Here is a 16,097-nt window from a genome sequence, read left to right as displayed (position 1 = left end):
TGCATGGAGGTTACTAAGGTAAAATTAGTGTAGGCTGTTCTATTATATGTAGTTAATCTTGCAAAATTGTGACTCATGAAAGAGTTTGAATGCAGTTTACATTCTGAACAGATTCATTGATTGGTGCATGCAGGGGATTGCCAAGGTGTTTTTATGGGGTTGCTAAGGTAATGATAATGATAGTATATTTAATATTATTTGTAATTAATCATGTAAAATTAGGACTCATTATGATGCAAAGTGATTAGAAATGAACTAGATTTTGAAAAGGCATATTGTTTGCTATATTGAGTGCATTGTGTCTGACATTGCATCTCTGACAAATGCAATCTCAGTGTTCATCATAAAGGCTGCATCCAGCTACTATTGAGCTAAAGTGCTAAAATGGGTAAATGCTGTATTATTTGTAGCTATGGCAAATAATGATTCATCATGTACAGTAGGTGTAGGTGAAGTAGATTGAGAAATGTTTTTAAGTGTTTTATAAATGCAATGGTGTTAAAATTAGTGAGCGTACTATAGTTTGTAGTTAATAATGCTACATTGGGATTCGTAAATTGTCTACAAGGTGTTATTAAATAGACATTTACAATTATACAGTTTTATATATATTAGGGGTGTAACGATTTATCGTTGTACGATTTATTGCGATGCAAAAATGTGTCAATATGCATCGTGGCGTTATGACGATTTGATTACGATATGACATCCGTTTTCTCTTATTAGTTGAGCTGTTTGCACGTGAGCTACGTTCCACCTGCTGTCGCACGTGAGTTCAGATTGCAGCAACAGTAATGTTAGCAGACCAAGATGAGTGGAGTTGAAATAGAGGATGGCCCATCCTCTCAAAATCAGACGTCTGGCAACATTTCGGTTGTACAGTCATTGCTTTAGACTCGTCCGCTTTTTGACACGCATACTGGGTCAAACATCCTAAGTTTTAAAGTCTTCACAGTGATTTACATACTTTGCACAGCGACATGGATACCTCCTAATGGTGTTGAAGGAGTCACATACTGTATTTATAAGGTACAATTCACCCTAAAATATCATTCTGTCTTCATATAATCATACAGAACAAAGGTTTACATGCTAAAACGGCTTGCCATACGCGCGCGTCTGCTTCAGTGAACAGAACCTGCAGGTTGTGACTAACAGGTAATAAAGTAGTAAACAACATTCAGTTTGTGTAACAGAGTGATCGTTCAGGAGCCGCGTGGGAAGTATGAACAGCACTTAGCAGTGGAAATGAAACCGAAAACGTGCACATTATTTAAATAATCATATCGCATTTTAGAGTTATGATTACGACGAGCGTTAACCCTTTTGAGTACAGAGGTACACAAAAATGCATGTCAACATGATACACTTGATAGTGCCGACATCAGCGACGCCGAAGAAATAGTAAACCTGCCTAAACTGCTGAAAAGAGCCACGACTGTCCTGTGTAATGAAAAGACGGCCACCCTGTCACTCGTCATGCCCAACATGAAGACAGCCATCCATAAAAACCTCTCAGACAGATACACATAAGTTCAGGATTATCTTATAGAACTGCTGATTACCTGGAAATGTGGATTTTTTTGCACACACAAAAAACGCAAGTGACCAAGCAAAGCCTTAAGCTCTTACTGTTAAATTCAATTGAATAGAAAGCTTATTTTTTTGCACCTTTACTTAAATTGTTCCTTAATTTTGTCTCTGTCATTTTAATAATATTTTTTAAGAAGTTTTTAAATTGTTTTATTTTCCAGAGACAGGCCTGTTTAATTTATTTTCTTAAAGAAGGTTCAGTTTAACAAGTTGAAACAAAAGAAATACATAAAAAATAGTTTACTTGGTAAAATTTGCATTTCAGTTAAATTTTAAATTTTTATTCCAAATATCGTGATACATATCGAATCGTGAACATTATATGGTGATACACATCGTATCGTGAGCTGAGTGTATCGTTACACCCATAATACATATATATATATATATATATATATATATATATATATATATATATTAAGGGTGGAGCCGAACCCGAATACGGTATTCGGAAAGGCACGAATACTTATTTCGAACAAATACTTGAAAAATTATTTGTATTCGGGAGCAAGAAAAACACTAAATCAAAAAGCAGCGTTTCCTCATGAGACCACAGTGCATGCCCGCGTGAGTGAGAGTGAGAGAGAGAGAGAGAGAGAGAGAGAGAGAGCGAGCGAGAGAGACGCTCAGTTGGAGGGCGGGGCGGAGGTGTCTGGCACAATCTTCTCCACAGATACAGACAGAGAAGGCTCGGCTGAGCGAAAAAAAATCTTATCTGCATCACTATTTTTGTTAAATAGATTTTTGTACCTTAATTGGGTTCCAGATGCAGTTTATAATCTTGTAGCGGAGTTTGATCGGGATCGGGAAGTTTGCAACCGGGTGCTCTGTTTACGCAACGTTAGCTCTGTTAGCGCGGTAATTTAGACAATAGACTGTTGACAGAGTAACGTTAACGTTCGTTTATAAAGGTTAAAATGATGCTTTTGCAGTTGTGTCGAATAGTATGCACTTATGGGAGTTACATGGTACGTCTACATTACTGTCTTTTGCAGACAGCAAGATATATGCTATAGGCTAGTTAACCTTAGCATAGCTTCCCGTCACTTTTTATTAACTTGAAACTCCTCAAATACATTTGGGCACCCGAATAGAAAAAGAGTGAGACTGCTTCTGAGCCATTTCTTGGTCCTCCACCAGTCAAAAAAAAAAAAAAAAAACATGTTCTTTGTGGAAGATTTTTACAGTCAGTGGTGCTGCAGATAAAACAAACTGATACTGTAACGTTTTAATGTGTGCAAAAGTGAAATCGGCAGAGATATTAAACATCTGTCAACATCTCCTATGCATAATCATTCATTTCTTTTCGGCTAAGTTCCTTTATCAATCTGGGGTTGCCACAGTGGAATGAACCACCAATTTACCCAGCATATGATTTACGCAGTGGCTGCCCTTCCAGCTGCTACCCAGCACTGAGAAACATCCATACACTCTCTTTCACACACATACAATAGGGACAATTTAGCTTACCCAATTCACCTGTATTGCATGTGTTTGGACTGTGGGGGAAACCGGAGCACCCGGAGGAAACCCACGCCAACATGGGGAGAACCCAGTCATGGCTCGAACCAGCAACCTTCTTGCTGTGAGGCGACAGTGGTACTCACTGTGCCACTGCGCAACCTTCTATGTAATGTATTATCACATGCACTAAAAGCATCCTCTCCTGATACTGTCTGTGAACCCCCCACAAGCATCAATCCCCTCAATCAGCACAGCTATGTTCTGCTAAATCCTCCACAAGCACCAAACCATCAACACAGCCATATTCTGCCCCAGCAAGTCAGTTTCAAACATAAAAAAACAAAAAACAAAAACAAACTTTGTGTCTGTTTTGTGGCAGGCAGATGACAATATCAGGGCTGTATCTTTTAGTATTATATAGAATACTTTTGTTCTGCCAGATCTCCCAGGCAGGGTTTTATTTAGATTTATTTAGTTAAGTTTAGTTTTTGGAATTCTGTCCATTGGAAAGAAGTTCTTTCAGAAGAAGAACAGTTTTTTGAAGTATTATTTGTTTTTATTCTGTCTATTCAGTGTCCTTCAACAAGAACGGTGGTGGTGGGGTTCATAATATTCACAATGGTATTTTATTAGTTGTTGGTTTAACCATGGATGAGATAATGGCTTCTATGTTATTTTCTTTTCAATGACATTTCTTGTCACATGTTCAAAAACAACAACCAATATTGCATGCCTATAATTTATATAATGGGTATAATTAAACAATACTTTCACTACAATGTAAATTAGAAGTGTAATAGAAAAAATATATATTTTTGCGCCATTTTGAATTTTACTCGAATACAAATACAAATACAAATACAAATACAAATACTTTTCCCCCCTCAACAAATACAAATACCGGCTGCTCTGCACATCCCTATATATATATATATATATATATATATATATATATATATATATATATATATATATATATATCGTATATTACAATTACAGTTATATTCAGCCTGATCTCACGAGAAAACATAAGTATTTTACATTTTGTCAGTTTACTCGTACAAATTCGTACAAGTTTAGTCGTACGAAATTGTACAATTTTAAAAAGAGGCACCTAACCCCACCCCTAAACCAAATCGTCATTGGGGTATGAACAAATCGTACTAAATTGTTCGAATTAGATTGTACGAATTGATACGAGTTAGCCACAATATCAAAAAGTTATGAATTGCTGTAAGATTTTGTTGTGATATTACAGGAATTGTACAATTCCTTGCAATTCCTTTTCTGTTAAACATTTGGGATATGTTTAAAAAAGAAAAATTTAAATCACAGGAGGTTGAATAATTTTGACTTGAACTGTTTATAAACTTAATTTTAAAGAGTATACTATGTACTGTATACTCTGTATATAGCTCAGGTTCCTCTTTAATTCATTCACCCAAAATAAAAATAAGAAAAATTAAGAAAATCATTAAATCACTTTTATGAAGACTATTTAACTCTTTGTACAAAATAAGTCTGAATTGACAAAACTGTAGCTAAAAAAACAACTTGCATGGCAAAGTTTGATTCGTGAGGTGAATGTTAAAATCCTTAGTACTAAGAATAAGCAATAATAATAATAATGGTAACCTTTTTAACACTTTAAATATTGTCGTGCTTGTCAGACTAGTCTTACATCTCACTTCTATACTCAATATGAATACTTGCAGAAAGACACAGGAGATGGGCATTTGAATTAGGGTCACATCTGCTGATAAGACATGGAAACTCAGCAGAAAAGAAACAGCCCAACTCAAAGACAGCAGGAAGATAAAAACACCCACTCTTGCCCAGTCGCTACTGGCCTGGAATTAATGGAGACTGAATCACAGCCCAGGGGGATCAGTTGATGCTAAACCAGTTGGAGTGATTTACTCAGCACTCATGCTTGCAAGAAAAGGTGAAAGAACTCATGCTTTATCAGTGGAAATATTTTGAGTTTTTGGGAATTACCACAGACATCAGTCACTGGCTGTATATAAACAATGACTCGCAAGAATAGATTAGAATATTTACACATTAACATTCAAGATCACTGAAAAATCTCTTAAGCAACATTTTTTTAATAACTTTTTTGTAGTTTCTTTTTGAACATTTTCAGTTATATTTATTTTTTTGTAGATTGAATAACTTTGTATTTTAATGTTTGTTGTTCTCATTTTAATACATCAAGATACATATCAATGATAAGCATAACAAAAACTGTGTTGATAACAAAAACTGTGCATTAAGTGTAGTGATATTCAGGGACTCTAATTAAATTAATTTATAAGAATGTGTGTTTGTGTGTGAGTGTGTGTGTATAGACACACACACACACACATACATAAATACATACATACATGTGTGTGTGTGTGTGTGTGTGTGTGTGTGTATGTATATATATATATATATATATATATATATATATATATATATATATATATATATATATATATATATATATATATACAATAGTTCTGTTTGGTTCTTGAATCTAAAAATAACAGCACTCAACAGCCTCTAGCTTCTTCAGCTTTCACCCTTGTCTATTACTCTACCCACATACAGCAACAAGCAGGGGACAAACTGCAGTTTGAAAAATATTCCTGCTTTTGGTCAACATAATGTACTTTTGAGGCTTTGTAGGCGAGAATGTCGTTGTTTAGATTGCAACTATGCAGTTTATTTATAGGTATAGTGCCTATTTTAAATATTTATCATTTCTGAGAGAGGGCGTTGGCAGGCATTAGCCTGTCATTAAGCAGGGCAAAGACTGTTCTTGTTGTTCTTTAAAAGATGATGACAGAGGCCGCATAATAAGCCCTTAGAGGAGAAAAACTGCATAAGTTTTAACTTCAGCTGATCAAAACATGATTAAACTGGTAAGTGACTTTCTAAGTCGATCTCTCTCTCTCTTTTGTATGTTGTAGTGCTGTATTTATACCATAGTAATTGTAGTGTGTTAAGTGTGATATGGGACTCATCAGGAATGTATGTATTTTGTGTTGGCCACTATTTGTATACCCCAAGTTACTTTATGGTTGGCCATCTGCTTGTTTCGAATGTGCCTCCTGTTTTTGTTACTGCAGACTAGTTTAGTAAACAGAAAGAAAGAAAAAATGCCTGCATGTGTTTACCATTTTTCCTTATCGCAAACACAACAGTAATCTGGTAGTGATTGCACTGCTTTGGCTTTTTCAGGGTTAATTATTGTGATCTCCCAATTGCAACAGAAAAATACAAGAAGATATTTCTTTAGACTCATGGCATTTCATGCCGTTCAGCCTTATAATCTTAAAATGTCAGCAAAATGACCTGTTTTATCATCACTTTAGACATTATGCTAGAGAATCATTCAAATACCAGATCCAAAGTTACGTGAAGTAGCAACAGTTTCTGCTGTTCTGATGTCAGCTGCAAATGGGAATGTTTGGCGGAAGAATGTAGTTCCTCTTACAAAAGGGTTTTTAGACTCTCCGTGTTTGATTTTCTTTTTTATACACACGATTATGCCGTTGAATATATATACAGTTGAAGTCAGAATTATTCGCCCCCCTGTTTATTTTTTTTTATATATAGTTGAAGTCAGAATTTTTAGCCCCCCTGAATTATTCACCCCCGATTAATTTTTTCCCCAATTTCTGTTTATTAAAAAATGTAAAAAAAAATGTCAACACATTTATAAACATAATAGTTTTAATAACTCATTTCTAATAACTGTTTTGTTAACTGACATTTAAAAGCTTAACTAGGCAGGTTAGGGTAATTAGGCAAGTTATTGTAATGATGGTTTGTTCTGTTGACTATTGAAAAAAAACATAGCTTAAAGAGGCCAATAATTTTGTCCCTAAAATGGTTTTTAAAAAAATTAAAACTGCTTTTATTCTAGCCAAAATAAAACAAATAAGACTTTCCTCAAAAGAAAAAAATATTATCAGACATTCTGTGAAAATGTCCTTGCTTAAATATCAAAGTTTTAGAAATAATTTTGAAAGCTTCTATATAGTATCATTTAAATGTTTGTTTATTATCAGTTATTTTAATGCATAGAGTCAAATCAAAAGGAGAAACCTAACTATAAATAACCCAACTCATGTACATCTAGAGTGTGAGGGTTTCACAGCATTTCAGTGGCATTTGGAGTTAAAAGAAAGGTCATTGAAGCCCTGGTAGGGCTTTCAGCTTGGATCTTACTCTGATTGACCTTTCGCCGGTGGTGTTAGTTTCAGGATTTTGAAAGTTCTCCCACGCCGACCCTGTTCCCTGTAGATATCTGTAACCTTATCAGCAAACGTTCTGGCTTGCATGACCAGCTCTTAACTTGTTGTGTGTTTGAACGCCATACAGTACTTGAAGCTACTTTGGATCTTTCAGTTAACATCGACACACACTCATTCACACTCATACACTATGGACAATTTAGCTTACCCAGTTCACCTGTAGCGCATGTCTTTGGACTGTGGGGGAAACCGGAGCACCCAGAGAAAACCCACACGAATACAGAGTGTGTCGCTGGCATCCGCTGCGTAAAAATGTTCTGGATAAGTTGGCGGTTCATTTCGCTGTGGCGACCCCGGATTAATAAGGAGACTAAGCCAAAAGGAAAATGAATAAATGAGTGTACGGATGTTTCCCAGTACTGGATTGAGGCTAGAAAGGCAACCCCTGCATAAAACATATGCCTGATTAGTTGGCAATTCATTCCACTGTGGTGACCTCTGATAAATTAGATACTAAGCCATAGGAAAAGAAATGAATAGGTCAAATGGCTTTTAAACATTGTCCTGTTTGCTCTTTCCCAAAAGAAAAGTATCCAAAAGCATGTGCATGTGCGTATTTTTTAATAAAGAGCATTTATAGTGTGTGGACATACACCCAAAGCACTTCACAATCATACAAGCGTGTCTCTCCTCATCACCACCATCCACCTGGATGATGCGTCAACAGCCACAGGACAACAGCGCCTGTGCTTCACCACACACCAGCTGCAGGTGGAGGAGAGACTGTGATTCAGCCAATTCACTGGATCATTGATAAAGGCTGAGGGAGGGAATTTGACCAGGACACTGGGGTTACACCTCTACTCCTGAAGATAAGAAGTGTCTTGGGACTTTAAATGACCACAGAGAGTCGAGACCTCAGTTTAACATATCATCCGAAAGACACTATAGTTTTTCTGTCACTATACTGGGGTGCTAGGACTCACACAGACTGCAGGTAGTGTGCCCCCCGCTGGCCTCACTAACATCACTTCCAAAAGCAACCTAGTTTTCCAGTGCACTGAAAAACAATTCATTGAGTTTACTCAATTTTTTAACTGGTAACTGGTTGCAAGCAATGCATATGGACTGAATTTAAACTAACAAAATAAATGTAGTAAATCTAATGTTTTTAGTGCGTGGATTCCTAACCTGACTCAATCCTGCTCTGCTTTAGCAAGCAACCAGTGTTGAGCTACAGGGTGATATGGCTGTGGCCAAAACCAGGTGTATATAGGAGGAGCATATGCTGTAATATTTTTTATTTTGCCTGGCTGGTGGGTGGCAGGTTTCGAGCGGGTTTGGCTTTAGTAAATGATTTACTGGAATGATCTGGAAATGGCCCATGACCTATTTCCGAAGGCACCAAACCACAGTGGAGATTAAAATCATTTCTCAAAACAAAGAGGTGTACACCATAAATAATAGATTGTATTATTTCAGGCACGCCACTTGCTGTAGAAAACAGAATTGCTTTTCAAATGCAGTTTAGATTTTTAAAGGGATAGGGGAAATAAATGAATAAAATACCGTAACTATTTACTCATCCTCAAGTTCATGGTTCTAAAATGTATGATTTATTTCTGATTACAAAAGGCAAGATTTTCTGAAGAACATGGGGAGAAAGCAACCGTTGAAATCCATAGTAGGAGCAAAGAGATAAAAATACTCACTCTCTTTCAGCTTATTTTTTTATTTAACTGGAGTTATACCACAGAGGAGATGAATCAATTACTCTGGCATCTATTTTATAGGCGGATGCCCTTTCAGTTGAAACAATACAATACAACCCTGTGCTGGAAAACACCCACACCCTCTCCCATTTACACACTACAGCCACCTACAGTATACCACATGTCTTTGGACTAAAAAAAAAATTAACTGAAAAAAATACTTTAAAAGTCAGTTCATATTTTTACAACATTCTTCAGAATATCTTCCTTTGTGTTTGACAGAAGAAATAAAAGATATATATATATATATATATATATATATATATATATATATATATATATATATATATATATATATATATATATATATACATTTTTGAACTAGTGAAGGATGGATGAGTAAATGGTGACAGAATTTTTATTTTTGGGTTAACTGTCCTGTTAAGGCAATGTGTAAATTAGTCCATTAATTATGTATGATTTATTTGGCCCAGAGCAAAGATTATGAGACTGGGGGTTTCTTTTCAATTTCATGTACGATAATGTACGATAATGTCAAAAAGTGTCACATGGATCCACAAAAACAACGAAACATTTTTGTCATGCATACTAGGCCTGTTGGTGATGCTGTTTTATAAGAAAACAAAAACATGCTGTCCTGAGAATCACAGACAGTTGAGAATTGTTATTTTGGTTGTCTAACACTCGCTCATGCTTGTAGACTAAACATGTATCACGCATGTGCATGATCAGCATTTTCATAAAATGTAATTTTTGTAATTAACACTTTTAAAAGTTGCCAAAATGCTTAAAATATAGAGCAAAAACTCCATAGTGTTGTTTTTGATATGTCTGTATTGGCCCAAAATTAGTGTTAAATCTAGACTCAGTGATGGCTATGATTAAACATTGAAGTTAAATAAGGATGGAGCAACACTTTTTTTAAGTTTATTTGTTTATTCCTTGAACAAATTCTTGTAAAATACTGAAACTTAAATGAAGGAGGAGTGGGTTTTTCCTCATTTGAATATTCTACACTCACCGGCCACTTTATTAGGTACACCTCATTAGTACCGAGTTGAACCCACTTTTGTCTTCAGAACTGCCATAATCATTTGTGGCATAGATTCAAGAAGGTAATGGATATATTCCTCAGAGATTTTGGTCCATATTGACATGATAGCATCACGCAGTTGTCACAGATTTGTCGGCTACACATCCATGATGTGAGTCTCCCATTCCACCATATTCCAAAGGTGCTTTATTGAATTGAGTTCTGGTGACTGTGGAGGCCATTGCAGTATAGTGAACTCATTGTCATGTTCAAGAAACCAGTCTGCTATGATTCAGGATTTATGACATGGTGCAGCATCTTGCTTGAAGTAACCATCAGAAGATGGGTGCACTGTGGTCAGCAACACTGAGGTCAGCAACAATACTTGCAGGCTGTGGCTTTGACACAATGCTCACTTGGTACTAATGGGCAAAAAGTGTGCCAAGAAAATATCCCCCTTTTTTCAGACCATTCACTGTAAACCCTAGAGATGGTTGTGTGTCAAAATCCTTGTAGATAAGCAGTTTGAAAAACTCACACCAGCAGGTCTGGCACCAACAACCATGCAACGTTCAAAGTCAGTTAAATCACCTTTCTTCCCCATTCTGATGCTCAGTTTGAACTGCAGCTGATCATCTTGACCATGTCTACATGCCTAAATGCATTGAGTTGCTGCCATGTGTTCGGCTGATTATAAATTTGTGTTAATTAACAGTTAGACAGGTGTACCTAATAAAGTGGTCGGTGAGTGTAATTTTTTGTGGAAAAATGTTGCTAAATGTTACACACAGGGCAGGCTTTGTTTATTTAATATGAACTAGTGTGTGTGATACCTCCCTTATATATTCATATATATATATATATATATATATATATATATATATATATATATATATATATATATATATATATATATATATTTTTTTTTTTTTTTTATATAATATATATAACCATAATATATAACCATAATATGAATGCAACATAAACCAAAGAAATATAAGAAGCGAAAAAACCCCCAATAAAAACCAGACATAATGTCACAAAACAGAATACTCAAGCATGCATACCTGTTTTTCTCATTGCAGCAGATCTTTCTATGCGAGCTAATCTTCGAGTCTAGCATTCACCTTATTTTTCAACAGTGATTCTGTTTCTCTTCTCACAGGAAGATGAGATGCCAGAGGAAGTAAACATTGATGAGCTGCTAGATCTACAGAGTGATGAAGAAAGGACACAGAAGCTTAAGGTACCTGTTGTCTGGAATACTGAAAACATCAGTGCTCCTTGTCACCATTACATTGTGTGTTTAAATCAGCTTTATGGAACAGGTCATGCAGAAATTATTACATTTTGTAATAACAAGCCAGAGGGTTTGGGAACAAAATGAGTATGTTTGGCAAACTACTGAGTTTTCCTGCAAGATCCATCCCAAACCTTGCTTTGCTCAAAATTACCATTGAATTACCATAGGGTATTAAATATGCTATAAAAGTAAACTTACCTTGTCTAGCCAGCAGTGAAAGCAGAATCAAAGCATCATAAACCATTATGGAAGACCGTAGAAATTTAGTTTTAGCAAGAAAAGAGTCTGCATTACTTTTTTAAAATTAAAAATACCTTGCAATTTTTTTGTAAATGGAATATTGCAGTATTTACTATAAACTATTTATCGATGGTGCATATAATCTTATTTTAAACATGCACCTTCTATATTCAAAATAGCTCCTGCAATGTGATTTTTTTACTAGCACAAGAGAGTAACAACCTGTCAATAACAAGAAATCCACCAATAACAAACCATAACCATCCAATAATTTCTAGATGGACCAAACCGAGTCCCGCTCTACTTTGTTTTTTTCAATTAGGTGAATGGAAGGAAATGGGAAAGAAAGCACTACCGCAACATCTGTTTGGTGCCAGACTCATTTTTAATCCCTGATTTCTATTCGTTACAGGACATCCTTCATGCCTGCAGTAACAACACAGAAGTAAGTCTGTCTCAGCCTCTACCACTGTTCTGCTATACAGTATGTTATCATCACACAGTAGGAAATAAACATGACCTGCCATTGTCAAATCCTTATATGCTCGCACAGTAGTATTAATGTCAAAATAACTCCATGCAGAGTTTATAGCATATGTAACAGCCACGTTTTTCTGTCATCATTTCCTCATTCTCCACTTGTTCCAAACCTGTTTGCATTTCTTTCTTCTGTTGAAACTGAAGGAAGATATTCTGAAGAATGTTGGAAACAAGCAAACATCGACTACAATTTTTCTCCTACTATGCATGTCAATAGCTGTTTTGACTTCTTTTGAGTGAAATGGTACACACAAATTGTGAGGAAAGTTTCATTTTTAGATAAAATATCACTTTAACACTAAAATATATTCATTTGATTAAATGAATCATACATCTGTTTAGCTAATTTGGACAGCATAAACTGCTGAAGTATAATATGATTCTTAGAATGCGGATGAAATATGATTTAAGTAACTTTGTGCTGATCTGGGATTATCATGCACAATCATTTCTAGTGTTTGCAGAAAATGGTCTGTAAAAGAGAAAATATCTGATAATTGGCAGTTCTGTGGGTGAAAGTGCCTTATCGATGTTAGAGATCAGAGGAGAAACAACATACATGATCTATTCCAAACTTGTATCAATGATTAATTGTTATTAGTGGTGTAATAGAGTAAGGGATATTTTCTTGGCACATTTTGAGCTCCCTATTTCATCATTTCAACACCAAAGTATACCTGAATATTGTTGCTGACCTGTGTCTAGTCCTTCATGACCACGGCTTATTCTTGTGATGTCTACCTCCAGCATGATAACACACACCATGTCATGACACAAAACTCATGTCAGAATTTAATGAACATGACATTAGTATTAATATTACTCAAATGGCTTCCAGTCACCCTATCTCAATCCATCAGAGCACCTTTGGATGTGCTGGAATGGGAGATTTGCATCAGAAATGTGCATCCAACAAATCTGCCGCAACTGTTTGTGATGTTGCTGTACAATGCATCTAGAAAGTATTCATAGCGCTTCACTTTTTCCACTTTTTTATGTTACTGCCTTATTCCAAAATGGATTAAATTAATTAATTTCCTCTTGCAGTACCTCTCAAGCTCTATCAGGTTGGGTGGGAAGTGATGGTTGTATAGCCATTTCCCGATCTCTCTAATGATGTTTAATAGGATTTAGGTCTGGGCTCTGGCTGGGCCACTCAAGGACATTCACAGAGTTGTTGTGAAGCCACTACATTGATATTTTGGTGGTGTATTTTGGGTCATTGTCCTGCTGGAACCGTCGCTCCAGTCTAAGGTCGAGAGCACTCTGAAGCAGGTTTTCTTTCAGGACGTCTCTGTACATTGCTGCATTCATCTTTCCCCCTATACTGACTAGTCTTCCAGTTCCTGTTGCTGAAAAACATCCCCACAGTATGATGCGGCCACCACCATGCTTCACTGTTGGCATGCTATTAGCCTGGTGATGAGCGGTGCCTGGTTTTCTCCAAACATAACGCCTGACATTCACTCCAAAGAGTTACATTTTAATCTCATCAGACCAGAGAATTTTGTTTCTTATGGTCTGAGAGTCCTTCAGATGCCTTTTGGCAAATTTTAGGCGGGTAGTGGCTTCTGTCTGGCCACTCTACCATACAAGCCTGATTGGTGGATTGTTGGTTGTCCTTCTGTAAGGTTCTCTCTCTATAGAAGAACACTGGAGCTCAGACAGTGACCATTGTGTTATTATTCACCTCCCTGACCAAGGCCCTTTTCTCCCAATCATTCAGCTTAGATGGCCGTCACGCTCTAAGAAGAGTCCTGGTGCTTCCACACATCTTCCACTTACGGATAATGGAGGCCACTGTGCTCATTGGAACTTTTAGAGCAGCAAAAAAATTTCTGTAACCTTCCCCAGCCTTGTGCCTCGAGACAATCCTGTCTCTGAGGTCTACCGACAATTCCTTTGTCTTCATGCTTGGTTTGTGCTTAGACATGCACTGTCAACCCTGGGACCTTATATAGACAGGTGTATGCCTTTTCAAATCATATCCAATCAACTGAATCTCCCATAAGTAAACTCCAATTAAAGCTGCAGTCACACTGCACTTTTCTCCCCATAGACATCTATTTATGCGCACACAAATGCTTCAGACCGGAAACTCAAGCTCCTACGACAGGATTTACAGTTCACTGCATTGGAAAGTTCAAGCTTGGTGAACTCTGACCTGCGAAAACGCAACACATGATTGCGTGAGACCAATTGAAAATCTAAACATGACCTCTCTGGACAGAAATTTAAAACAAACCAATCGCTAGCTTTTTTTTAACATCTAATCATCTTGTTTAATCTTGCCCCTGTTGGCAACACCATACAACAGAACTTCGCAAGCTCAAACTCTAGTGTAACCAAAGCAAAAGCTGCTGAAACATCTCAAGAATGATCAGTGAAAACAGAATGTACCTGAGCTCAATTTAGAGCTTTATGACAAAGGCTGTGAATACTGATGTACATGTGATTGTTCAGGTTTTTAATTTTTTTTAAATTCACTACAATTTCAAAAAATCTTTTTTTCACACTGCGATTATGGGGTATTGTGTGTAGAATTTGGAGGAAATAAATTAATTTAATCCATTTTGGAATAAGGCTGTAACATAACAAGGTGTGGAAAAAGTAAAGCGCTATGAATACTTTCCAGATGCACCGTATCATCTCATTACAGACTAAAATCTCTCTTTGCTGAGTCTATGCCACAAAAAATTTCAATTATGTTATTAGTTGCTCACCCTCACCTCATTTAAATCCCATGCGGTCTTAATTAATCTTCAGATCACTAATTAGGATATTTTAGATGAAATCTGAGAGCCCACTGAAAGCAATGTTCCAGAGATGTTCAGCAAAGTCTAGAAAAAGAACCAAAACATCCATTGTTTCTTTAGTGGTTCAACTGTAATCATACAAAGCTCCAAAACATTTTGGTCACCAAAAACATGTCATTATGAATCTGTTCGCCTATATCTTCTCTTCCATGTCAGCTCAGGATGTGCATTTACGAAAGGCACGTATTTATTAAAAGACTTATTGCAATTAGTCGGTAGTGCAACACAAAACAACAACCCGTAATATTGCCTGTATCATAGTAAATGTACACCCTGATCTGATGTGGAAGACATAGGCAAAGTTTTTTTTTGTTCTGGGAGATTCGTATTACAATTGAAGTCACATGGACATTTTTTACTTTTTTGGCCCCTTTTTTATTGTGAATATCTCTAGACCATTGCTGCCAATTTAGGACCAGAGAGATCTTAAAATCTTAATGTGTGTTTCTATGAAGATTGGAGGTCTGAGGGAATTGAAACGACACAAGGGTGAGTAATTAATAATAAAAAATCTATTTTGACTGAATTAACACTTTAAAGCAGATCTGTAGGTGAAATAATGTCCAACCTGGTACTAGCAGTTTTGTAGTCAATCTCTCTGTCGCACTCCTGTATACTGTAACTGTCAGTATTGATGAATAGACAAAAAAACTTTATTAAAACATGTTGGTGTTGTTGGATATCTGGACATGAGGTCAAAACAGTTGTACTTCCTGAACATTATACCAACATAAAATACAAAAAACAAAAATAAAAAAACATGATTGCTGGTATAATCTTGAAATTTATTTTTTAAAATCACAAACATTAACATTGTAACATTTTACTTTAATTTTGAGGTTTTTGTTTTTTAGATTGCATCTTGTTCATAACAAACTTTATCTTCATCTTCCTCATCGCTCCACATAATGTCCACATCTGAGATATTTATCCGCTATACGCTCAAGAAGGTCAAGGTATATTTTGCATATGAAATTGTTTCAGCAATGAATGAGTACATCAATATAGTTTTTTATATGAAAACGTTCAATCATCATTACTGGAGATTTACTTTCAGTTACAGATCTTAAACCAATTGTACATCCTAATAAGCAGACATATTTGAAAAAAATCTTGATCTAAAGCTTG

At 36.0% G+C, this 16,097-nt stretch overlaps 2 protein-coding genes across 3 annotated transcripts in view; one reads left to right on the top strand and one right to left on the bottom strand.

The window, feature by feature from the left end:
* Window positions 1-16,097, bottom strand: part of LOC147833651 (uncharacterized) — a 734,785-nt gene that overhangs the window by 557,256 nt on the left and 161,432 nt on the right. The gene's annotated exons all lie outside the window — the stretch shown is intronic.
* The window catches only part of ppp1r14ab (protein phosphatase 1, regulatory (inhibitor) subunit 14Ab), a 28,798-nt gene that overhangs the window by 11,071 nt on the left and 1,630 nt on the right, over window positions 1-16,097 (top strand). The window contains exons 1-3 of one of the 2 annotated variants that reach the window (XM_087282575.1): window positions 5,558-5,966; window positions 11,236-11,316; window positions 12,026-12,058. In XM_087282575.1, the coding sequence (XP_087138701.1) occupies window positions 5,955-5,966; window positions 11,236-11,316; window positions 12,026-12,058 (126 nt within the window). In that variant the 5' untranslated portion in view covers window positions 5,558-5,954. 2 annotated transcript variants of the gene reach the window in all.

The sequence above is a fragment of the Danio rerio genome, chromosome 15 (genome assembly GCF_052040795.2).
Source record: "Danio rerio strain M-AB ecotype USA chromosome 15, GRCz13ab, whole genome shotgun sequence".
Classification (NCBI taxonomy): Eukaryota; Metazoa; Chordata; class Actinopteri; order Cypriniformes; family Danionidae; genus Danio; species Danio rerio.
This window is presented reverse-complemented; position numbering and strand designations above follow the sequence as displayed.